This window comes from Lutra lutra, chromosome 2 (genome assembly GCF_902655055.1).
Source record: "Lutra lutra chromosome 2, mLutLut1.2, whole genome shotgun sequence".
Taxonomy (NCBI): domain Eukaryota; kingdom Metazoa; phylum Chordata; class Mammalia; order Carnivora; family Mustelidae; genus Lutra; species Lutra lutra.
This window is the reverse complement of record NC_062279.1, coordinates 147,262,469-147,283,542: the sequence shown is the minus strand read 5'-3', so window position 1 is coordinate 147,283,542 and position 21,074 is coordinate 147,262,469. Positions and strand designations below refer to the sequence as shown.

Here is a 21,074-nt window from a genome sequence, read left to right as displayed (position 1 = left end):
AAGTCCTTTGCTCATTTAATTGGGTTGTTTGTTTTATTGAATTCTTTATGTATTGTGGATATAAGTCCTTTATAGTATATGTGTTGTGAATGCATTTTCTCAGTCTGTGGCTTGTCTTTTCATTTTTTCAAGGTATCTTTTGAAAAATAGAACACTTTAATGTTGCTGAAACCCAAAAGAATATTTTGTTTTTGTTTTATGGTGTGTCTTTGCCTACCTCAAGGTGGGAAAGACTTTCTGTTATATCGGGTATGTGCATTTTTAATACATTTTCCGTTGGTTCTGCTGTGTGCCAGAGTTGGAGAAGCTTGGGTATAAGTGGTTACCTTGGGTTTGGGGTCAGATCTGAGTTTGACTTCCAGGTTTGCCACTTAGAGAGCAAGTCATTTTGTCTCTCTGAGCTTCAGTTTCCCTATCTGCAAAATGAGGCAAAATAGGGCCCATCCACAAAATTTGTTAGAAGGATTCAATGGAATAAAGCTCAAACAGAACTTAGCAAAATGCCTAGTATACAGAAAATGCTCTATAAAACTGTTTTTCTTTACTTACTGGCTGGTTTCAAGCAGCAGGATGGAATAACATGTTTATTCTTTGTTTTCAGTACATCAAGTCCTTCTACAATGAATCGTGGGAAAGAAGGCATGGGCATCCTATAGACCCAGATACTCTGACTCTACTCTGGTCTGTGACGGTGTCCATATTCGCAATCGGTGGCCTCGTGGGGACTTTAATGGTGAAGCTGATCGGAAAAGTTCTTGGGAGGTTAGTGGGGGTTGTCTTTGCTTGGGGATCCTCTCTGTGGTATTTATAATATGTCTGTATCATAGGACAGGGAGGGAGGAGATGGATCTGGCTGCAGGGGCAGATGGAGAAGGGTCAGCAGAGCATCTTAGCGATTGTTCCAGATAAGTCCTTATAGGACAGTGTTTTGTTATATGACTGAATGATAACTTACTAAACCAATCTCCCATGGATGGACATTGAGTTTTTTTCAGACCTTTTGTATTGCAAGTACAGCTGCAGCGAGTGTCAAACATTTCATGTTTGAAATTTCCCACCCGGGTCCTCTCTAGTCAGGTCCAGTTTACCTCCTCAGCTTCATTTCCCACTTCTTCCTGTCCTGAAGACTTCTCTGAGATCAGACTGATTATCAGTACATTTCCCCAGACACTTTCTCTTCATCTTCACTTGGAACTTCCTGGGGGATTTTGAGGTGTTAAGGGAAAAGAAGAGTCTCTGCAGCATTCGTGTTTGAACTTGACTCATGAGCCTTCCACTCTCCAGTCATGTGCCTTTGGCCAAGTCCTTTAATGTATTTGAAACTCAATTTCCTCCTCTATAAAGTGCCTGGAGGAAATGTTACAGGGACCAGAGAAAGTGAGTGGAGGGAGAAGAGCCCATTAACAAGAATCCACTAAGTAGGAGGTACTCTTACTTACCAAACGGCTTGCTGTCCTCCTCCTCACCCTCCTGATACCCTCACATAGCAGGTGCTCCCCAGCTCTCCATATTGCAGTGACCTGAACTGGAAAGGAGATTCAGCAGACCCCAGAAAATCTTTCCACTCTTCAGGGCTACAGAAGCACTATTTAAAAAGTCGCTACCCTTGGGGCGCCTGGGTGGCTCAGTGGGTTAAGCCGCTGCCTTCGGCTCAGGTCATGATCCCAGGTCCTGGGTTCGAGCCCCGCATCGGGCTTTCTGCTCAGCGGGGAGCCTGCTTCCTCCTCTCTCTCTGCCTGCCTCTCTGCCTACTTGTGATTTCTCTCTGTCAAATAAATAAATAAAATCTTTAAAAAAAAAAAAAAGTCGCTACCCCTTCCTTTACCCTCGGCCTCACATGCCCAGCAAGGAGCAAGTTAGAGCTGATGGTGTTTCAGAGCAGGCTCTCGTGAGGCTGGGACAGGAAGCCATCCTGAAAACATGCATATCATGCTCATGCTGTCCCCCAGTGAGGCAGGGGAGGTGCTGACATCTACCTTGACCCTAAGGCCGCTTCCAGGTGGTAACTTGTGGGAACTCTGCCCTCCAGAGAAATACAGCTATTGCATAGTGGAATGAGGGCTGCCATTTGCTGAGGTCCCCCAGTGTTCCAGGCACACTCACGTGCACACACACACACACGCCCACACACACACACGCACACACACACACAGTCTTCTTTCATTTACTCCACTCCCTGAAGTCTTGAATGGGGCATGGAGTTCAGAGCTTACAGGGTGCCTGAGCTCAGGTTGGACCCATCTATACAGCCTGGTGCCCGTTCCACTGTGCCAAGCAAATCATGAGTAGGGCTCTGCTGGCAGTGGTGCTATAAAATCCATGACTGTTTGACCACAGGGAGGTGACTAGCTGGCCCCCTGATCGGCCTTACCGACTAGGGTCCATGAGGCACTGTTACTAAGCCCCAGTCCTCTGACCTATTCTAATTAGATAGAGTCACCCTTGGCCCCTGGATTTATGGCCTGTCACATACATCTGCCTTGTATCTGGCCATGACACTTACACCCCCAGGCTGCCCCATAAGGAGTTTCTGAACCCAAGTGGATGGTACAGGGACAGCCACACTGTAGTTGGGGTTAGGATGCTGTGGCCCACCAAGTCTTGATGCCCCAGCTTGCCAGGTGTGTGATGTGGGACTTTGCCCCCTCACCTCTCGTCCAGCACCTTCCCCACATGTAAAACGAAGGCAACAAAAGCGGCTTTGCAACTTCCAGCAGCATGGTGCAAAAACAAAACTAGAAGGAATGGAAAAGAGATAGTAGGTTTCAAAGAAAGTGATTTTCTAAGTGAAGGAGGAGTTCTAGGTTGGAGAGAGATTCTATCAAAAGGTGCTGGTCCTTATGCCCCGGCCAGCTGCCAGTTCCTTTTTTCATCATCACAGGAATAAAGGTTAAACTGAGATGAAGTCTCAGCTTGAGTAGGAACTCTGTTGGGAGGAAAAGGAGCAAAACCCAAAGAAGTCTGCTGCCATTTATTCACTCCCTGCTGCACAGCAGTGCTTGACATTCCATACTTCCTCACTTCTACAACTCTGTATCGTTGTCCCTATTCTACAGGTGATGAATCTGAGGCCCTTAGAGGCCTAGCAACTTGCCCGAGGTGGCAGAGAAACAAGGTTGACCTGAGATTCAGATCTGGTCTGTTTGACCAGAGCCTGTGAATTTCCTATCATGTGGTGTCTGTTGAAACTGCCTCTTGATGCCTAATTGTTTGTCTCCCGGGGCAGGGGCTCTTGGGGAGAAAGAAGAGGGTGGGCTTAATGTGCAAGGCTGGGATGGGGTCCCACAGTAGGGGGACCCCATCCTTGCTAGGACATACTGAATTTATCTCTCAGGGGTACAGGTTCCTTGTCTCCTGGAGTCTTTGGCTTGGAGAATTCTGGTTGAATCCCTCTGCTTTTTTGGGGTCATCTGTCTCTGGCCACCTGGCTCTAGTGACAGAGCCCTCCTTCCCTCATGAGACAGGTTGGTGACCATGTTGGTGCATGGATGCTGGCTAGAGGTTGGGGCCATGTATGAGTCACTCAAGTTCTCCAAGCTTGGCTTAGTTAGTGACAAAATGAAGATAAAGCTATGGCCTGTCCGAGGGTTGTCATGAAGATGAAACGAGATGGTGGGTATAAAACGCTCATCCCAGTGGTTGACATGGTGTGTCAGTGCCCACTTTATGTTGGCTAGTGTCATTGTCATCCTTGTCCCCATCCTCACACAGTCTTTCTGCGGCCCAGGAGCCCATCATTCGACAGAGCTGACTGTGAATATGTTCTTCCAGTTGCACTGAAGTTGGCCTCCTTAAAGCTTAATGCTGGATCTAGTTTTTCCCTTTAGAGCAGAGCAGAGGAAGTGTGCAAAAAACAAAAGAAAACAAAACAAACAAAAAAAACAGAGGGAAACTTACTTGGGCTTTGAAATCGGGCTCTTAAGCATCTTCTGTTTTAATTAAATAATTTATTTTTTAATATATTTTCAGTGTACCAGAATTCATTTTTTATGTACCACACCCAGTGTTCCATGCAATACGTGTCCTCCATAATACCCACCACAAGGCTTACCCATCACCCACTCCCCTTGCCTCCAAAACCCTCAGATTGTTTTTCAGGGTCCATAGTCTCTCATGGTTCATCTCCCCCTCTGATTTCCCCCAACTCACTTCTCCTCTCTATTTCCCCATGTCCTCCATGTTATTCCTTATGCTCCACAAGTGAGTGAAACCGCATGATAATTGAGTCTCTCTGCTTGACTTATTTCACTCAGCATAATCTCTTCCAGTCCCGTCCATGTTGCTACAAAAGTTGGGTATTCATCCTTTCTGATGGAGGCATAATACTCCATAGTGTATATGGACCACATCTTCCTTATCCATTCGCCCATTGAAGGGCATCTTGGTTCTTTCCACAGTTTGGCGACCGTGGCCACTGCTGCTATGAACATTGGGGTACAGATGGCCCTTCTTTTCACTACATCTGTATCTTTGGGGTAAATACCCAGTAGTGCAATTACAGGGTCATAGGGAAGCCCTATTTTTAATTTCTTTTTTTTTAATTTTTAATTTTTTTTATTTCTTCTCAGTGTATCAGAATTCATTTTTTATGCACCACACCCAGTGTTCCATGCAATACGTACCCTCCATAATACCCATCACCAGCTCAGGCATCTTCTTGAGCAAGCCGCATAACCACATTCGTCCATCCAGCAAATATTTTTGAACACTGACTGGGAATCAGACACCATGACCGGCATTTGGGTCTCAGCAACAAACGGCAGAGCGGGAGCCCGATGCCTAGCTGTCAACAATCCACTCTGCACGTCATGGCGGCACCTGAAAGCCTTGCGGAGCGGGGATGGGGAGTAGAGATACAAGAAGAGGCAGCTGGTGCCTCTTTCAGGTTTAAATCTGTAAAGTCCAGGTAATCAAGCCCCACTAAGGGGATGGCTTGTGAGGGCAGCAAGAGATACTATTTATAAAATGCGTCATGTCACTCACGCCTGTGACAGGAACCCAAACCACTCTGGCTCGGGCCCAGATGGAACTAATTGGCTCACGCAACTGGAATATAGCTCAGCTGAATCCACCTGTCTGTTTTCTCTGTCTCAGCTCTGCCTTGCTCTGCATTGGCTTCAGGTATAGGTGCTCTCTCCCCGGTGAGGGCAAGATGGCCCCGGCAGCCCAGGGTGACACTGCTCCTGCTCAGCATCCCCAACATAGGCTTCTCCTGCCAGGAGTTTTAGTAAAGTCCCAGGCCTGCATCTCATCTACCTGTGTGAGGTTGCATACCCTTGGAGCTTCTCAACCAGGGCCAGTTTTGCTCCTGCCAGGGACATTTGACAATATTGACAGGTGTTTCTGGTTGTCACAGCCAGGGGGTGCTACCAGCACCTAGCAGAGGCCAAGGAGGCTGAGCTGAGCATCCAGCAATGCCCAGAAGAGCCACCACACACAGAGAATTTTCTGGCCCCAAATGTTAATAGTTCCCAGGTTGAGAAATCCTGGTAAGTAGCATTCTAAATTTAATTTAAAATTACTGTACCATGTGCCCATTCCTGGAGCCACAGTGGGGTGGGGCTGTGACATAAAGTGAGGACGGGAATGTTTCTTGGAGGAAATCCAGGGGACTCCCACCAGAAGAAGGGTGATGGGATTGAGCAAGCAGTAACAACCAGTCTCCCATACATCATGCCAGGCAAATAGCAGGTTCTCAAAAGTGTTATTTTTCTCTTCTTGTTCTACTTCAAGATTTTATTTTATTTTTGTTAAAGATTGTATTTATTTATTTGACAGACAGAGATCACAAGTAGGCAGAGGGGCAGGCAGAGAGAGAGAGAGAGAGAGAGAGGAGGAAGCAGGCTCCCCACTGAGCAGAGAGCCCGATGCAGGGCTCGATCCCAGGACCCTGGGATCATGACCTGAGCTGAAGGCAGAGGCTTAACCCACTGAGCCACCCAGGTGCCCCTACTTCAAGATTTTAAAGTGTGTCTTTACTTTATGGGAATGAGAAAGAACATTAGCTCTTAAGATGCTTGCTGGAGGAACCCGCAGGGTACATGGCAAGCACATATAAGGCTTGAACAACAGAAATTTCTTCTCTCACAATTGGAGAGGCTGCAAGTCCAAGATGAAATCAGCAGTGGGATTGGCTGCTCCTGAGTCCATTCTCTTCGACTTGCCAGGGGCTCTCTTCTGATGGTGTCCTCACACGGCTTCTTTCCCTATGTGAGAGCACCCCTGGTGTCTGTTCTTCTTATAAGGACCCCGGTCCCATCGGATTAGGACCCCATCTTTAGGACCATAATTACTTCCTTGAATGCCCAATTTCCAGATACAGTCATGGGGTGAGGGTTAGGGCTTTAACAGAGGAATTGGCACACAGTTCAATCCGTAATAGAACAGACACACTGGATGCTGACCGTCTCCTCTTTCAGGCTGGAATTGTCTTAGGAAAGCGAGTTCCAGGAGCAGAGCCTGAGAGGGGGATGATATGTTTTGTGAAGGAAGGGCTCTTCAGGAGTTCCCTTGAAGGTGGTAGAAGCAGAAGAGAGAAAAGGGGGAAGAGAGCTAAGACAGGCTGTGCTCTCTGATCCAGTCTGGCCTTGGCTGGCCTGCAGGGGTCTGGAGTATGAATCATACCCTGGAGCTCTCCCACCTGGGGCCACATTCTCCTCCCACCACTCTCCAGTCAGTGGCTGCAGGCTGCGCTGGAGGAGGGGACATCTTCTGGGGTAGGCAGTCTTCTGGAGAAGGGCCAACTGGGAGTCTTGAGCAGCTACAGACACAAAGCAGGGGATTAGGGGGAGAGCTGAGGGACAGGTCCCCAGTGGGACTCCTGATACTCCACCTCCATTCTGCCAGCCTCGGAGGCTTGCCATGCACTGTGAGGGTGGCAAGGACTCTGGGAGAAGAAAGCCATCCTCGGGTTCAAGGCAGATGATGCGGAGAAAGACTGGGTCTGGCGGACGTGGACTTCAGGAAGGCAGCAGTCCAAAGTCTAAAACAGAGAGTCAGCCAACCCCAAACGTGCAGCAACTTTGCTACAAGTTGTTTCTGTACCATCTGTTTGTCTGATTGTGGACAGGACCCATTTGGCATTACTGATGCACGAGCTGGAAATGACAGTTAAAACTCAACAAATAGTCACTCCTGCCCCACACTGCCCGCCACACATCTGTTAGAACCAAACACTGGCCTCCTCTGGGCTCACATAGGACTTTCTCTTTTCCTCTGTCACATCACTTAGCATTTTATGCTGTTACCACTTAATTACAATTACATTTATGTCTTTTCCCTGCAAAGGGAGCTCCTTGATGCAGGAAACGTGTGTATATATGAGCCCACCTGGTGCAGAAGCTGGTACATGCTAGGCAAGCAATAAACATTTGTTGGATAGATGGAAGAACTCATGAAGGGATGCTTGATGCTTGAGGGGTTTTCTACTATTACTTCCCAAGGTGGCCGCTTTTCTCCTGCTTGCATACTTTCATTCACTCATGCGCTTATTTTCCCAAAAAGTATTTATCGAGCACTTGCTATATGCCAAGCACTCAGGGGCGAACAAAGGGAATAAAGTCCCTGGGGTCACAGGTCTCCTGGCAGAGGGAGCAGTAAGTGCAAATATCCTGGGGGGTGAACAGGCTCAGCTTCCTTGGAGGTAAGACAGGAAGTCAGTGTGGCTGGGGCCAAGTCAATGAGTAGAAACTGAAGCTGGGGAGGTCACTGAGATTGGATCCAGAGGGCCTTGTGGGGCAGAGTTGGGACTTTGGCTTTTACTCTGAGTAAGACGGGAAGTTACTGGAGTGTTTTAAGAGTGGGCCTGCCTCGCAGTTTGAAAGGCTTGCTGTTATCAGTGCATCTGGGGAGGCCAGTTAGGAGCATCGTGACATCATCCAGGTGGCACCAGGTGTGTAGCAAGACACAGTGAAAGGCAGAAAGAATTTTATGCATTTGGGACATATTTTGGAAGTAGAGAAAACAGACGTTACTGATGTATGATATGTGGTGAGTGAAACAGAGAAGTAAAAAATAATGCTAATGTTTTTGGCCTGAGCATCTGCAAGGATTGTGGTGTGTTGTTTTGGTTTGGGTTTTTTGTTTGTTTGTTTTGTTTTAAGGTAGGGAAGCCCATGTGAGGAATATGGGTTTTGGGGGGCAAAGGAAGAACAATATCAGGAACTCAGTTTTAGGTATATTCACCGTGAATTGCCTGTTAGACCCCCTCGTGAAGACATGCAGCATGTGGTTAGATATATGGATCTAGCCCTCAGAGGGGAGCGCAGAGCTCGGATGTATGTCTGGGTGTCGTCAGTACATAGGTGACACTAAAAGCCAGGAAATGAGATCACCTAGGAAGTGTATGGAGGCCAAAGGAATGGGCTCAACGGCTGAGACCAGGAGCCCTCCAACACTGAGAGGGTTGGGAAGATGATAAGAATCAGCCAGTGAGGAAGGAACAGACCCACCGCTGCATGAGGGCTGGAAAACATGTGAAGGAAGGAAGTGGTGATCCCCTGTGTTCAGTGCTGCTGAGTAACGAAGACTGAGCCTGAGCTGTGGTTGATGGATTTAGCAATGTGAAAGGGTGTTCCAGAAGCATAATGGGGAAGACCAACACTGGAGTGGGTTTAAGAGAGAAGAATAACTTGAGGCAATGAGTCTAGATGAGTATAGTTTCCTTCTAAGATGGGAGCTACAGATGAAACTTGCTGAAGCTACTCTTGTACAGGTGAGAGGGGCAGGGGAACTGGTCAGTAACTGGAGGGGTCAGCCTCAGATGAGAACAGGGATGGTACATCCATAAGAACACAAGGGGAGACAGTGTGTGTACACAGAAGCAGGGAGTCAATGCATGTGGAGGGAACACGTGACATCCTCTCCAGATTGTTTCTGCTTTTCTGGTGGTGTAAAAAGAAGGGTCATCAGCTGAGAAGAAAGATAGGGGATTTGGAGAGAGAGAAGATGTGCAAAATAGTCCTGTAGGAGAACAGGAGACCGAATAGTCCAGGGAACCACAGAATGGCCGCCAGGGGTCCCGAAAGCCCGCTTGAGATCAGTGCTCCTGAATTTCAAGTGACACCAGTCAACACAGTTGTGGGTTTTTCTCCAGCCAAGCTGAGCTCTGTGGTGCAGGGGTGAGGTAGGTCAGGATCTAACCAGAGTTGGAGTTTGCCAAGCGTGTGTAATGAAGGCAATTGGGTCAGTGGGTCAAGGAGCTTGCAGGTGTATGGCTGTTTAAAATGATGGATCATGGCATTCCAGCTGGGTAAGCAGGAATGGGTGGACATGAGGAAGGTGAGGATTGGTGGAAACAAGGTATGATCTTGGTTTATAGGCTAAACCAGGCTAAAGAATTGTTGGAAGGGTGGGTGGTGGCAGCCGTATATCCAAAGGCTCCCCATTCCACTAGGCCTTTCCAGAAGTACTTTCTAAATCCAACCTAAATATTCCCTGTGTCTTCCACCACTTGGTCCTGTGCATTGAGCTAAAGCATGACATAGTGGAAGCTCTCAGATTTTCTCTGAGCCTTCTCTTGTCCAGGCTCAGTGTGCTGAGTCCCTTTGGCCCTTTCTCAGGTGACCTACTCTCCACCCTTCTCATCACCTTATCACTCTTCCTCATATTTGGCCCCTTCTGCTGGGAGCTGATGATCTTCTGGGCTGCACAGGAAAATTCTGCACTATGGGAAAGCTCAGAATGATGGGTCAGGTGTCCCAGGTGGGGTTCTGTGCCCAGAAATGGCATGGCCCTGTCTCCCTTGTTTCTGTTGCCATGTTCAACCCCTGGGGAAAATGGGGGGAAATCATTAAAATCCCCATGTCTGAACCCCAGTGAGTCAACTTCGTAAATTATTTTGCAGGTAAGGTTTCCATCTTCACTGGGACACTGTCAGGCTGGGGGTTATTTTGGGAAAGAATATATTAATATGATGAGCTTGCTTAGAGGGTGTGTGGCCCTGTTTGCAAATATTTCAAGTCAGACCTAAATGTGATTCTAACATTCCCTGCATAGCACAAAATATACCATCACGTCCAGTGCATGAGCTAGGTCCAAAGCACTTTGTGGCATCCCCAGCTCCTCTTTCTCTCTGCCTCTGTCCAGTTCATCTGTAAACCCCATCAGCTGTCTTCAGAACATACCAGGATCTGACCACGTCCCACTGCTGCCATCCTGGTCCAATCACCATCAGTACTAGTGATCCATCGTCAGGTCTTCCCAGCTGGTCTCCCTGTTTCCACTCTGACTTCTACAGCCCATGGTCAACATAGAAGACTGTATGATCTTGTTATTTAAAGATGTCAGTCAGGGAGCCATCCCATCCCTCTCCTTAGAATCTTCCAGGGTCTGCCCATCTCTTTCCAGGTGAGAACCCAGGTTGTCATGGTGGCTCATACAAGACCCTCATGAGCTCCCCTGCCCATCTCTCTGCCTTCATTCCACTACTTGTTCTCCTGCCCTCCTCTGCCTCCAGCCCCCTGGCCTCACCGGCGTACCTGAAAATAGCCCACGTCTTTATACCTCCCTACTAAGATTGCTGCTCCCTGATATCTGTATGGCTCATCTGCATTCCTTCTGTGCTTACTGTTTGTGCTTAATGTCACCTTCCCAGATGTCTCCTTGTGTAAACTTCCTCTCCTTCCCTGCATTAGTTTTCTCTACAACACTTGTCACCATCTGACATGCTACATATGTTTTATTTTTTACTTGTTTATCGAAAAGAACATAAAAGCAGACTCTTGGGCATGTTCACAGCTATATGCAAGACCTTAGAACGGTGTTCATCACTCAGTCCACACTGAAATGTGTGTTGAGTGAATGAATGTCAGTGGAATGAACGAATGATCATTGAAGGAATAAATGGATGTGAGTAATATAGCAGCCACCACTGTGGATAGCTCTGTGTCAGGGTTACTGAGAAGGTAAATCTCCCATTTAATAGTATGTCTGCTTGACCAAGTACTCAAGTTCTAGATCTGTTTCCTTCACGTGGGAAATGGGGTAGCAAGGTTACCTAACTCATGGGTGTCCAGTGAGCATAAAGCACTTAAAATAGTGCCTTGGCACATAGCAAGTACCCAGTGAATATTACCTATCACCATGGATTTTATTTCTTTTTTAGTTTATTGAGGCACCAAATAAGTTCTAGGTGCCATCCTCAACACTTTTCATAAATCATCTGATTCTTGCAGGAGCCTTACAAGATAGGCACTGTTACATCCATTTTACAGGTATGGAAACCAAGGCTCAGAGGATGTAGGAAATCTGCCCAGGGTTGTTGAGTCAGCATGTGGATGGGCTGTCCAAGCAGGAACGTTATTGGAGGTGGATTCAGGAGAACAGTATTCATCCTGCCCATAGACTTAGAAGCTGAAGGAAGACTCAGAATATGTCAGAGCTGGGAAAAAAGGAGGAAGCTTGGCTTAAGATGACTTGCCTTCTAGAATTTACTCCTTCATTTATGCATGAAAGATGTATGGGGCACTTGCATGTGCTAGGAAAAGGTTTAGTCCTTGGAGCTATAGCGATAAGGCAGAATCTCTGCGCCCATGGAGCTGATACTCTAGGAGGGCATATGCCAACATAAACAAAAGAAATGTGGGCTCATATTCTGTGTTGTTGGGCCCGTAAAGAAAAATAAGATGATAGGGTTATGGGCGATGGGCCCTGCAGCTGGGGGAGTTGCTGCATCAGATAGTGTCAGAGATGGCATTTGAATCACTTGAGTGAGATAAGACTGGGACAATGAATAGAGGGGCTCCCAGGACAAGGGTCGTGGGTCAGGAAAGGAGCCTGACACCCCGAAGAGATGGCAGGAAGGCTCATGAGCATGAAGACCTGAGTATCAGATGGTGTAGCAAAGGCCATCTCATGCAAGGTTTTGTAGGCCCAGGAGTGGAGTTGATCCTCAGTGCAGTGGGAAGCCCTAGAAGGTTCTAAGTAAGGGGAAGTATGTCAGTGCTTGCTTGGCAAGGATCGCTGTAGCTGTTGGGTGGACCATGAATTATACAGCAGGCCAGGAGTGGAATCAGGAGCCCCCCATGGCTCCTCATTTGTCAGAGTGTAAGGCAATGGTGGTCTGCTCCACTGTGGCACTGTGAACTGGAAATGGAGGAAGTGCTTTGCCCTGGGATATATTTTGGAAGTGGTGTCAGTAAGACTCCATGATGGAATGCATGGAGGTCAGAAGGAAAATAAGAGAGGGAAGTATTATTCCCAGATTTTTTATGTAAGCCACTAGGAAGGTGGAGTCTTTATTTACTCCGATGGGGAAGACTGAGGAAAGAAGGATTTGGATGTATTTGTTGGAAGATTAGCATTGGGAATTCAAGAGTTCCATTTTAAATATGCGTGGCTTGAGATGCCTGTTGGACATGCAAGTGGAAATGCCTAGGAGGCAGCTGGATATGAAGTCTGGGTTGAGATGACTCTAGGCCCGAGATACAGTTGGGAATTGCCATCGGTTAAGGTAACAGGACTAGATGAAATCACACAGGGAGGGAGTGGAGGCAGAGGACAGACCAGCCTTGAGATGAGAAGGGGAAGCTGGTAGGGAGAAAACAGGAGAGAGTGGGATCCCAGACATCCTGAGAAGACTGTGTTTCAGGAAGAGTACACAGTCAACCCTATCAGATGCTGTTGAGAGGCTGTCCTGGGGGTACACGACAGCTGTGTTTGTCAGGGTGTGTGTTCTTGGTCATCTTCACAAAGGCAGTCTCCACAGAGTGGTAGCAAGGATCCAATCAGTGGAATGAGGAAAGAAGGGGAGGGGAGCAGACAGTACCCTTTAAGGAGTTTCACTCTAAAAGGAGCTGACACAAGGGGCAGTGGCTGCAGAGGGATGAGGGCCAAGACATAGTAGCTATGTTCGTATGGGAATGGTGGGGTGGAGGGTGGCTTCTCTCCAATAGTGGACAGCCAGTGTGCAGGAGACCGATGCGTCCTACCTTTCTGGGGCAGCTTTAGCCACACGCAGGTGGCTGCCACCTTGTAATGCCTCCACCTCCTCCTCGGTGAATTGTCCAGGTCATGGGTACTGCTGGCTATAGGTGTAAGAGATGAAATGAATGAAATGAGACCATTTATGTAAAAGCCATGCTCTTTCTAGACTCTTCAGATGGTCTCTTGTTGAATCTGCATCAAGTATTGGGATTCTCTAGGGATGGACCAAAGAGTCTCTCTTCTTATGTGCTGTTGGTGGATCTGATGAGAAGCCAGCCTTGCAAACCACCAACTAATGCAAACATTATTGCTACGAAAGTCATGACCATCATCCTAGCATCAGAGGTCCAGCTTAACTGGAACAGGGTCTTAAGAGTCAATGTCTGACTTCTGATCAAACCCTTCATTTCTCAGTCTATAGGTTACAGAACATGTTGTTTTGCTCAACATCCAAGAATCCTCTGAGTCTGGCCTCAGCATTCCTCCCATCTCTCCCCTCTCTCAACAACCTCTTCACAAACTTGATCTACACTGGGCTCTGCATCCACAGGGGTTTGTGCTGTGAGGTCTCAAGGAGTAGAACTGGGGCCAGAGATGGAGCTGCAGGGAGAACACTTTGGCTTTTTGTGGGAAATCACTTTTTCATAGACAAGCTGCTGCCATGCCTGGGATGGAAGGCTAAAAGGCTGAGGCAGCACTGCTGGGGCCTATGAGTCAGGCCCACTCAGTGGGGGCAGGGCGGGCCAGGTGCTGGCATCCCAGAAAAAAGGCTGGGGCTGCAGAGCAGATGCACCTGCTGCTATGGGGGCAGGAAGATAGGAAGGGAGATACCCAGCCTCCTCTTTTTGCCAGGGGAGATTAACATCAGGCCCCTCTTTGGCCAGGCCTACCAGAGAGCAGGAAGCAGAGAGTCTGGGAAATGTAGTTCCCTTGGAGAAGGCAGAGCAGAGGAAGGATTCCCTGGATAGTCAGGCCAACGACAGGCACAGGTCCCACTTTTACACTCTCAGCATCAGTATCTTTACTTCTAATTGACTTCCGTGTGACAGATCATTTTTCTGTGTCCCTAACTAGATTTAAAAACCCTATGAGGGCAAGGACAGGGACTGACTCTCGGTGGTAGACCCCATGTCTAGCACTCACTAAATACTTGCCAGGTGGAAACGCTCATGAAAGTCCTCGATGCTGTGAGGCTGCAGGTCTTCCCACCACCACCCAGCTCTCTTCTTAAGGCTGATATGTCAGTTCCTCAGAAGACTGAAGGGAAGGGCCATGAGCACTGCACAGACCCGGGGCACTAGCCTGCTCTCATTGTGCTTTGAGGTCTCACTAATAACAGAAATTAGTGCTTTTGGATTCATCGTTTTGAAGCCTGAGTCTGTGACTTTCTGCAGGGAGGTCAGCTTAGAGGGGAATATCTATTTTAAGTCTTGGCCAAATCATAATTTCCCCTCATTATAACATCCATTTAAATTGATTTTTTGACAGGGAGGTTGTATTTATATCTTGAATAATTAATACATTCATATGGTATAACTTTCAAAAGGACCAAATGAGTGTCAAGTAGGAAGTTTCCATTGCATTTCTCTCCAATCAGATCCCCTTCCTGGAGGTGACCTGTGATGCCACTTTGTTGTGTATCTCTTCAAAGGTTTGTATCAGTCTTTTCATGCACACATACACGCACACCCACACACTTATTCTTCACACAGATTGTTGCATATTCCACAAAAAGTTCTGTTCCTTGCTCTTTGCGTTAACAATCTATCTTTTTTTTTTAAATTTCTTTTCAGTGTACCAGAATTCATTGTTTATGTACCACACCCAATGTTCCATGCAGTATGTGCCCTCCATAATATCAGCCACCAGGCTCACCCAACCTCCCAGCCCCCACCCCTTCAAAACCCTCAGATTGTTTTTCAGGGTCCATAGTCTCTCATGGTTCATCTCCCCCTCCAATTTCCCCCAACTCCCTTCTCTCCATCTCTCCATGTCTTCTGTGTTATTTCTTATGCTCCACAAATAAGTGAAACCATATAATAATTGACTCTCTCTGCTTGACTTATTTCACTCAGCATAATCTCTTCCAGTCCCGTCCATGTTGATCCAAAAGTTGGGTATTCATCCTTTCTGATGGAGGCATTATACTCCATAGTGTATATGGACCACATCTTCCTTATCCATTCGTCCGTTGAAGGGCATCTTGGTTCTTTCCACAGTTTGACGACCGTGGCCATTGCTGCTATGAACATTGGGGTACAGATGGCCCTTCTTTTCACTACATCTGTATCTTTGGGGTAAATACCCAGTAGTGCAATTGCAGGGTCATAGGGAAGCTCTATTTTTAATTTCTTAAGGAATCTCCACACTGTTTTCCAAAATGGCTGCACGAACTTGTATTCCCACCAACAGTGTAAGAGGGTTCCCCTTTCTCCATGTCCTCTCCAACATACATTATTTACCGTCTTGTTAATTTTGGCCATTCTAACTGGTGTAAGGTGGTATCTCAATGTGGTTTTGATATGAATCTCCCTGATGGCTAGTGATGATGAACATTTTTTCATGTTGTCTGTTAGCCATTTGTATGTCTTCATTGGAGAAGTGTCTGTTCATGTCTTCTGCCCATTTTTTGACATGATTATCTGCTTTGTGTGTGTTGAGTTTGAGGAGTTCTTTATAGATCTTGGATATCAGCCTTTTGTCTGCACTGTCATTTGCGAATATCTTCTCCCATTCCATGGGTTGCCTCTTTGTTTTGTTGAGTGTTTCCTTTGCTGTGCAGAAGCTTTTGATCTTGATGAAGTCCCAAAAGTTCATTTTTGCTTTTGTTTCCTTTGCCTTTGGAGACATATCTTAAAAGAGGTTGCTGTGGCTGATATCGGAGAGGTTACTGCCTATGTTCTTCTCTAGGATTCTGATGGATTCCTGCCTCATGTTGAGATCTTTTAATCCATTTCGAGTTTATCTTTGTGTATGGTGTAAGAGAATGGTCAAGTTTCATTCTTCTACACATAGCTGTCCAATTTTCCCAGCACCATTTATTGAAGAGACTGTCTTTTTTCCACTGGATATTTTTTCCTGCTTTGTCGAAGATTATTTGACCATAGAGTTGAGGGTCCATGACTGGGCTCTCTACTCTGTTCCACTGGTCTATGTGTCTGTTTTTATGCCAGTACCATGCTGACTTGGTGATTAGAGCTTTGTAGTAAAGCTTGAAATCAGGCAACGTGATGCCCCCAGTTTTGTTTTTCTTTTTCAACATTTCCTTAGCAATTCGGGGTCTCTTCTGATTCCATACAAATTTTAGGATTGTTTGCTCCAGCTCTTTGAAAAATGCTGGTGGAATTTTGATCAGAATGGCATTGAAAGTATAGATTGCTCTAGGCAGTATTGACATTTTAACAATGTTTATTTTTCTGGTTGGAAAGAATGGTCTTCCTTCTTTTTGTGTCTTCTTCAATTTCTTCATGAGTGTTCTGTAGTTCCTCGAGTACAGATCCTTTACCTCTTTGGTTAGATTTATTCCCAGGTATCTTATGGTTCTTATGGTGTTATAGTAAATGGAATTGATTCTCTAATTTCCCTTTCTGTGTTTTCATTGTTAGTGTATAAGAAAGCCACTGATTTCTGTACATTGACTTTGTATCCTGCCACATTACTGAATTGCTGTATGAGTTCTGGAAGTTTGGGGGTGGAGTCTTTTGGGTTTTCCATATAAAATATCATGTCATCTGTGAAGAGAGAGAGTTTGACTTCTTCATTGCCAATTTGAATACCTTTTATTTCTCTTTGTTGTCTGATTGCTGTTGCTAGTACTTCTAATACTATGTTGAACAAGAGTGATGAGAGTGGGCATCCTTGTTGTGTTCCTGATCTCCAAGGGAAGGCTGTCAGCTTCTTGATCTTCCCACATAGAATATACAAAGCCCCTTGTGCTTTAATGTGTGTACAATGTGCCATTATAGAGATGTGTCATAATTTATTTAAATAGTCCATTGTTGAAGGACATCTGGATTGTTTCAGTTGTTCACTGTTAGAAGTTGTTCATCAACATAGAAAGCTTTGCCATGAGCAGTCTTCGTACCATCATCACTGAGCCACAAAAGTCATTAGCTTTGGGATTCTCTAAGAAGATGTAGGAAGTAGAAAAGTTTAATGAAATGTTTGAGATAAGTAAAAATTGTGTAAAGAGCCCTGGCCTGGAATTTAAGGGTTCTAACACCCAAAAGTAATAATAAAGCCCCTTTCAAGTCCCTAGTTTCTTGCAATTTACAAAATAATTTAGTATTTGTTAACTCATTGAATCATTAGGGAAAAATGCCCTGTGAGAAGCTATGGTGTTTTTCTCCGGCTTCTTGATTCACTAGTTGTATGACCTAAAATAAGTTTCCAATTTCTCTATATCCTGGTTAATTTATCTATAAAATAGGGATGATAAAGTGCCTACTTCATAGGATCATTTTGAGCATCAGTTGAGCTATTCATATAAAGTACTTAGAATAGGGTTTGTCATATAGCCAGTGTTCAGTAAGGATGAGCTATTATGATCATTTTATAAGTGAGGAAAGGAAAACACAGAGCATTCAAGTACAAAGTCACCTAGCTCATAAAAGCTACAGCTGGTGCAGGGACCTGGGTCTCCAGGCCTCCAAACAAGTCACGCTTCTCAACCAGGAGGTCTTAGGGATATGTTCACAGAATAGTGAGAGTAGTCCCAGGACAGAGCAGCTAATAATATTGCCATAGGGGTTTGACTGACTGTGTTCAAGGGGATTAGTTCAATCTCACAGTTAGTGCTGAAGTTCATCAAATTGAAGATGTCATCACATGTAAGAATTATTGTTACATGAACTGCAGAGGAGGGAGGGAGGGAGAGGGGAAGGGAGAAAGAGAGGGAAAGCAAGGGAAGAGAAGGGAAGAAGGAAGGAAAGGAGGGAGGGAGAATAGAAAACCTGCCAGTTTAAGCTATAGGATACTGCACTGGTTATTAAGCTATTGTCTCTCCACTCCAAACTTACCCTTGATGCTCTGCTCTATGATGCAGGGGCTGGGACTGGCATGCCTCATCTGCCCCTTGACAAGAGGGGCACTAGAGGAGGAGGGACAAGTGCCTTGGTCTTTTTTGGCTTGGTTGAATTTCCTACTAGTCCCAGCAGTGAACTGGGCAGTTGAGTCTAGTTCCCAGATTATGTCTACTCCCCAGAACATGGTGCCCCTCAGAGTAGCAGCCCCAGTGGGCCAGCGCCCATCCTTGAAGATAAGCCAGGGGTTAAAGGTCCTCTTCCAAGCCCCTAAAGTGTCAGCACCAAATGGACAGCACCTCTCTTCAGAGATTCCCCCTTTGACATCTCAGTCTCCCAGTGCCTGCCTAACCAACTCCCTATGTTAAATTCTCTCTGTTAAAAGCACTAGGGTGGTTTCCATTTCCCTGCTGAGCTCTGACTCTTGGATTCTAAGACACATCTTGATATCAGAAATGTTAAGTGAAGGTCTTAGAATTGATACATATAGTAGTGCATCAGGTAATTCATGGATCACGACAGTGCTTTTGAAGGTGACCTAATCAGTCCCGGTGGTGAACCGAGAGGGAAGAAGTGCCTTGCTCAGAGTCACAAGTCAAAAGTGGCAAGTGGGGGCTTCTGGGGCTCTGGCCCATTTCTGACCCTTAGGCTAATGCTCTTTCTACTGTGCCTGAGTCTTGCTATGCTGTTCCATTTTGAAGGCCTGACCCCTGCTCCTGAGATGGGTAGGTTGACGTCCTCATGGTGGGCCTCCTCATCAAACCACCCTTTGTTTTCCAGAAAGTACACGCTGCTGGTCAACAATGGGTTTGCAATTTCTGCTGCACTGCTGATGGCCTGTTCCTTCCAGGCAGGAGCCTTCGAGATGCTCATTGTGGGACGCTTCATCATGGGCGTGGATGGAGGTAAGCCTTCACCAAGGCAGGGCGGGACATGATCCTCGGGGGTGTTTGGAAGTGTGAGTGGTGTTTGGAGTGGTCACATGACTGGGCTCCTATTAGTATTGAGTTGCCAGGGACCAAGGATGCAAGAAGTTGCATAAAGGAGGGCAGTCCCATGAGATGAACCACACATGAGGCTCTGGCCTGCTAACTGAGAAAAACTAACTGGGAGAGACCCAAGTCAACTCTGGAGACCTGGATGGTCTTCAGTAGTATATCATGCCTTTTGCTTTGTCATCTTCACTGTAAAATTCATATTCCAAGGTTGTCTGTGGTTTCTGAGGGAGTTTTTAATGAGAGTCGTGTTTCCTCTCTGTGCCTCTGACTTATTCATTCTTTCATGTATTCACTGAGCATTCATTATGGAGCACCTGCTGTGTCTGGCATTCTTCTCCATGCTGGGGACACAGTGGTGAATGAAGTCCCCTACTCCCTACCACTGCAGCTTACATTCTAGTGGGTGGACGGATATATAATTGTATATGTAAGGTAGATAGGCAAGCCCTAGGAGAAAATTGAAGCAGGACAGGAGGATAGTGGGGGCTATTTTAGATAGGCCAGCCAGGGAGGACCACTTAGTATAGGAAATATATGAGCAGATATCAAAATGAACCAAGCGGGAGAACCAAGAGAGTAGCAGGGGAATTGGGTTCTTGGCCAAGAGAAGAGTGCAGTGGCCCTTAGATGGACTCATGCTTGGCACATCGAAGGGAGAGTGAGGAGACAGCATGGCTGGAACTTGGGGAGCTGGGGAGAGTGGTTGGAGAGTGAGGAGACAGCATGGCTGGAACTTGGTGAGCTGGGGAGAGTGGTTGCAGATGACATTGAAGAGGGGCCAGTCACATCACATTGGGCCTTGCAGGATATGTGCCAAGGGTGATGGGAAGCCAGAGGAGGGTTGAAAGGAATGTGACATGAGCTGGTTTTGTGTTTCAGTAAGATTCCTCCTGCTTCTGTGTAGAGAAGAGTGTAAAGGAGGGTAGGAGTGGAGTCAGGGAGCCAGTTGTCCAGGCAAGAGAGCCATTGGGGGTCAAGATGGTGGCCAGGAGGCAGCGAGGTGCAGCCAGCTGCTGGCTCTGAGGTTTGAGAGAGCAGGAGCCTCAAAATATGTCATTATACCCAGCCAACCAACCAACCATCCCTACTTTCTTTTTATATATTTCAAGTCAGTAAGGTTTTACTTGTAGGCATTTGTGGAAAGATTGCAGGCTTTTGGATTAGAAATCCCTGCCTTTGCGTTGAAGTTCTGTTGTTTGCCAATTACTGACTCTGGCAAGTTGCTTAAATGGCTCTGAGCCTCAGTTTCCCCATTTGTAAAATGGAAATGACAATACCTACTTTGAAGGACTGTCATAATGCTCACAAAATGCCGTGTGTGTGTGTGTGTGTGTGTGTGTGTGTGTGTGTGTGTGTTACATATGTATATGTAACCTGCCAAATGCTGTTGGAACCTGTGAGCTTGTTAAAAGCTAATTCCCTCACTTGCTGATTCTTGGGCGCTGCAGGCACCAGGCTTTTGGGAGTGAGCCCAAAAACAAGTATATATCAGGGAGAGGTGAGCAGGAGAGTGAGGACCTGAGGAAGGTCAGGGGAGAAGACTTCCTGTCCCTTCCTGCTGCTGGTGGGAAATATTCAGGATTAGTAATAACTAGACTCGGGGTGAAATTACTTCTCTGTCTTGGTATTCAAGTAGAAAGGAGTTGGCTATAGAAAATGTTATTTGGTAAGAATAATACCTGGAGTTTATGTGGTGCTTTGCAGTTAATCAGTCCTGCTTATGGTTTCTTCTGCTCTGATCTCCTGCTAATGCTGAAGGACTGTCAATTTGTCATTTTTCATCGAGGACACCAAGGCTCAGAGACATGTGACTGAAGTGGTTAAGGCTGAGGTCTGCACGTTTACACTGACTGGGCCCCCCCAAACCTACCTTGATTTCATTATTTTGTATCAGTTAGGTTTTGCTATCTGAAGCCATTAGCAAACATAGCATAATGGCTTCAAGCAATAACCCTTTTGCTGAGCTTGGGGTTCCGCAGGCTGGTAGGGCAGTTCTAATGTGGGCCACCACCGTGGCTCTCTGCTGGGCTCGCTCCCATGCCACAGTGGGCTGCAGCTCAGCCAGCAGCGGGCTGACTTCACATGGGCTCGCTCATCTATTTGGTTCTTGGCAGCTGGGCTGGTGTCAGGG

At 46.5% G+C, this 21,074-nt stretch overlaps 1 protein-coding gene across 7 annotated transcripts in view; it reads left to right on the top strand.

The window, feature by feature from the left end:
- The window catches only part of SLC2A9 (solute carrier family 2 member 9), a 231,556-nt gene that overhangs the window by 60,240 nt on the left and 150,242 nt on the right, over positions 1-21,074 (top strand). For all 7 annotated transcript variants that reach the window (XM_047718880.1, XM_047718881.1, XM_047718877.1 and 4 more), the window contains 2 exons: positions 602-762; positions 18,726-18,850. In XM_047718880.1, coding sequence (XP_047574836.1) covers positions 602-762; positions 18,726-18,850 — 286 coding nt within the window. The remainder of the gene's footprint in view (positions 1-601; positions 763-18,725; positions 18,851-21,074) is intronic.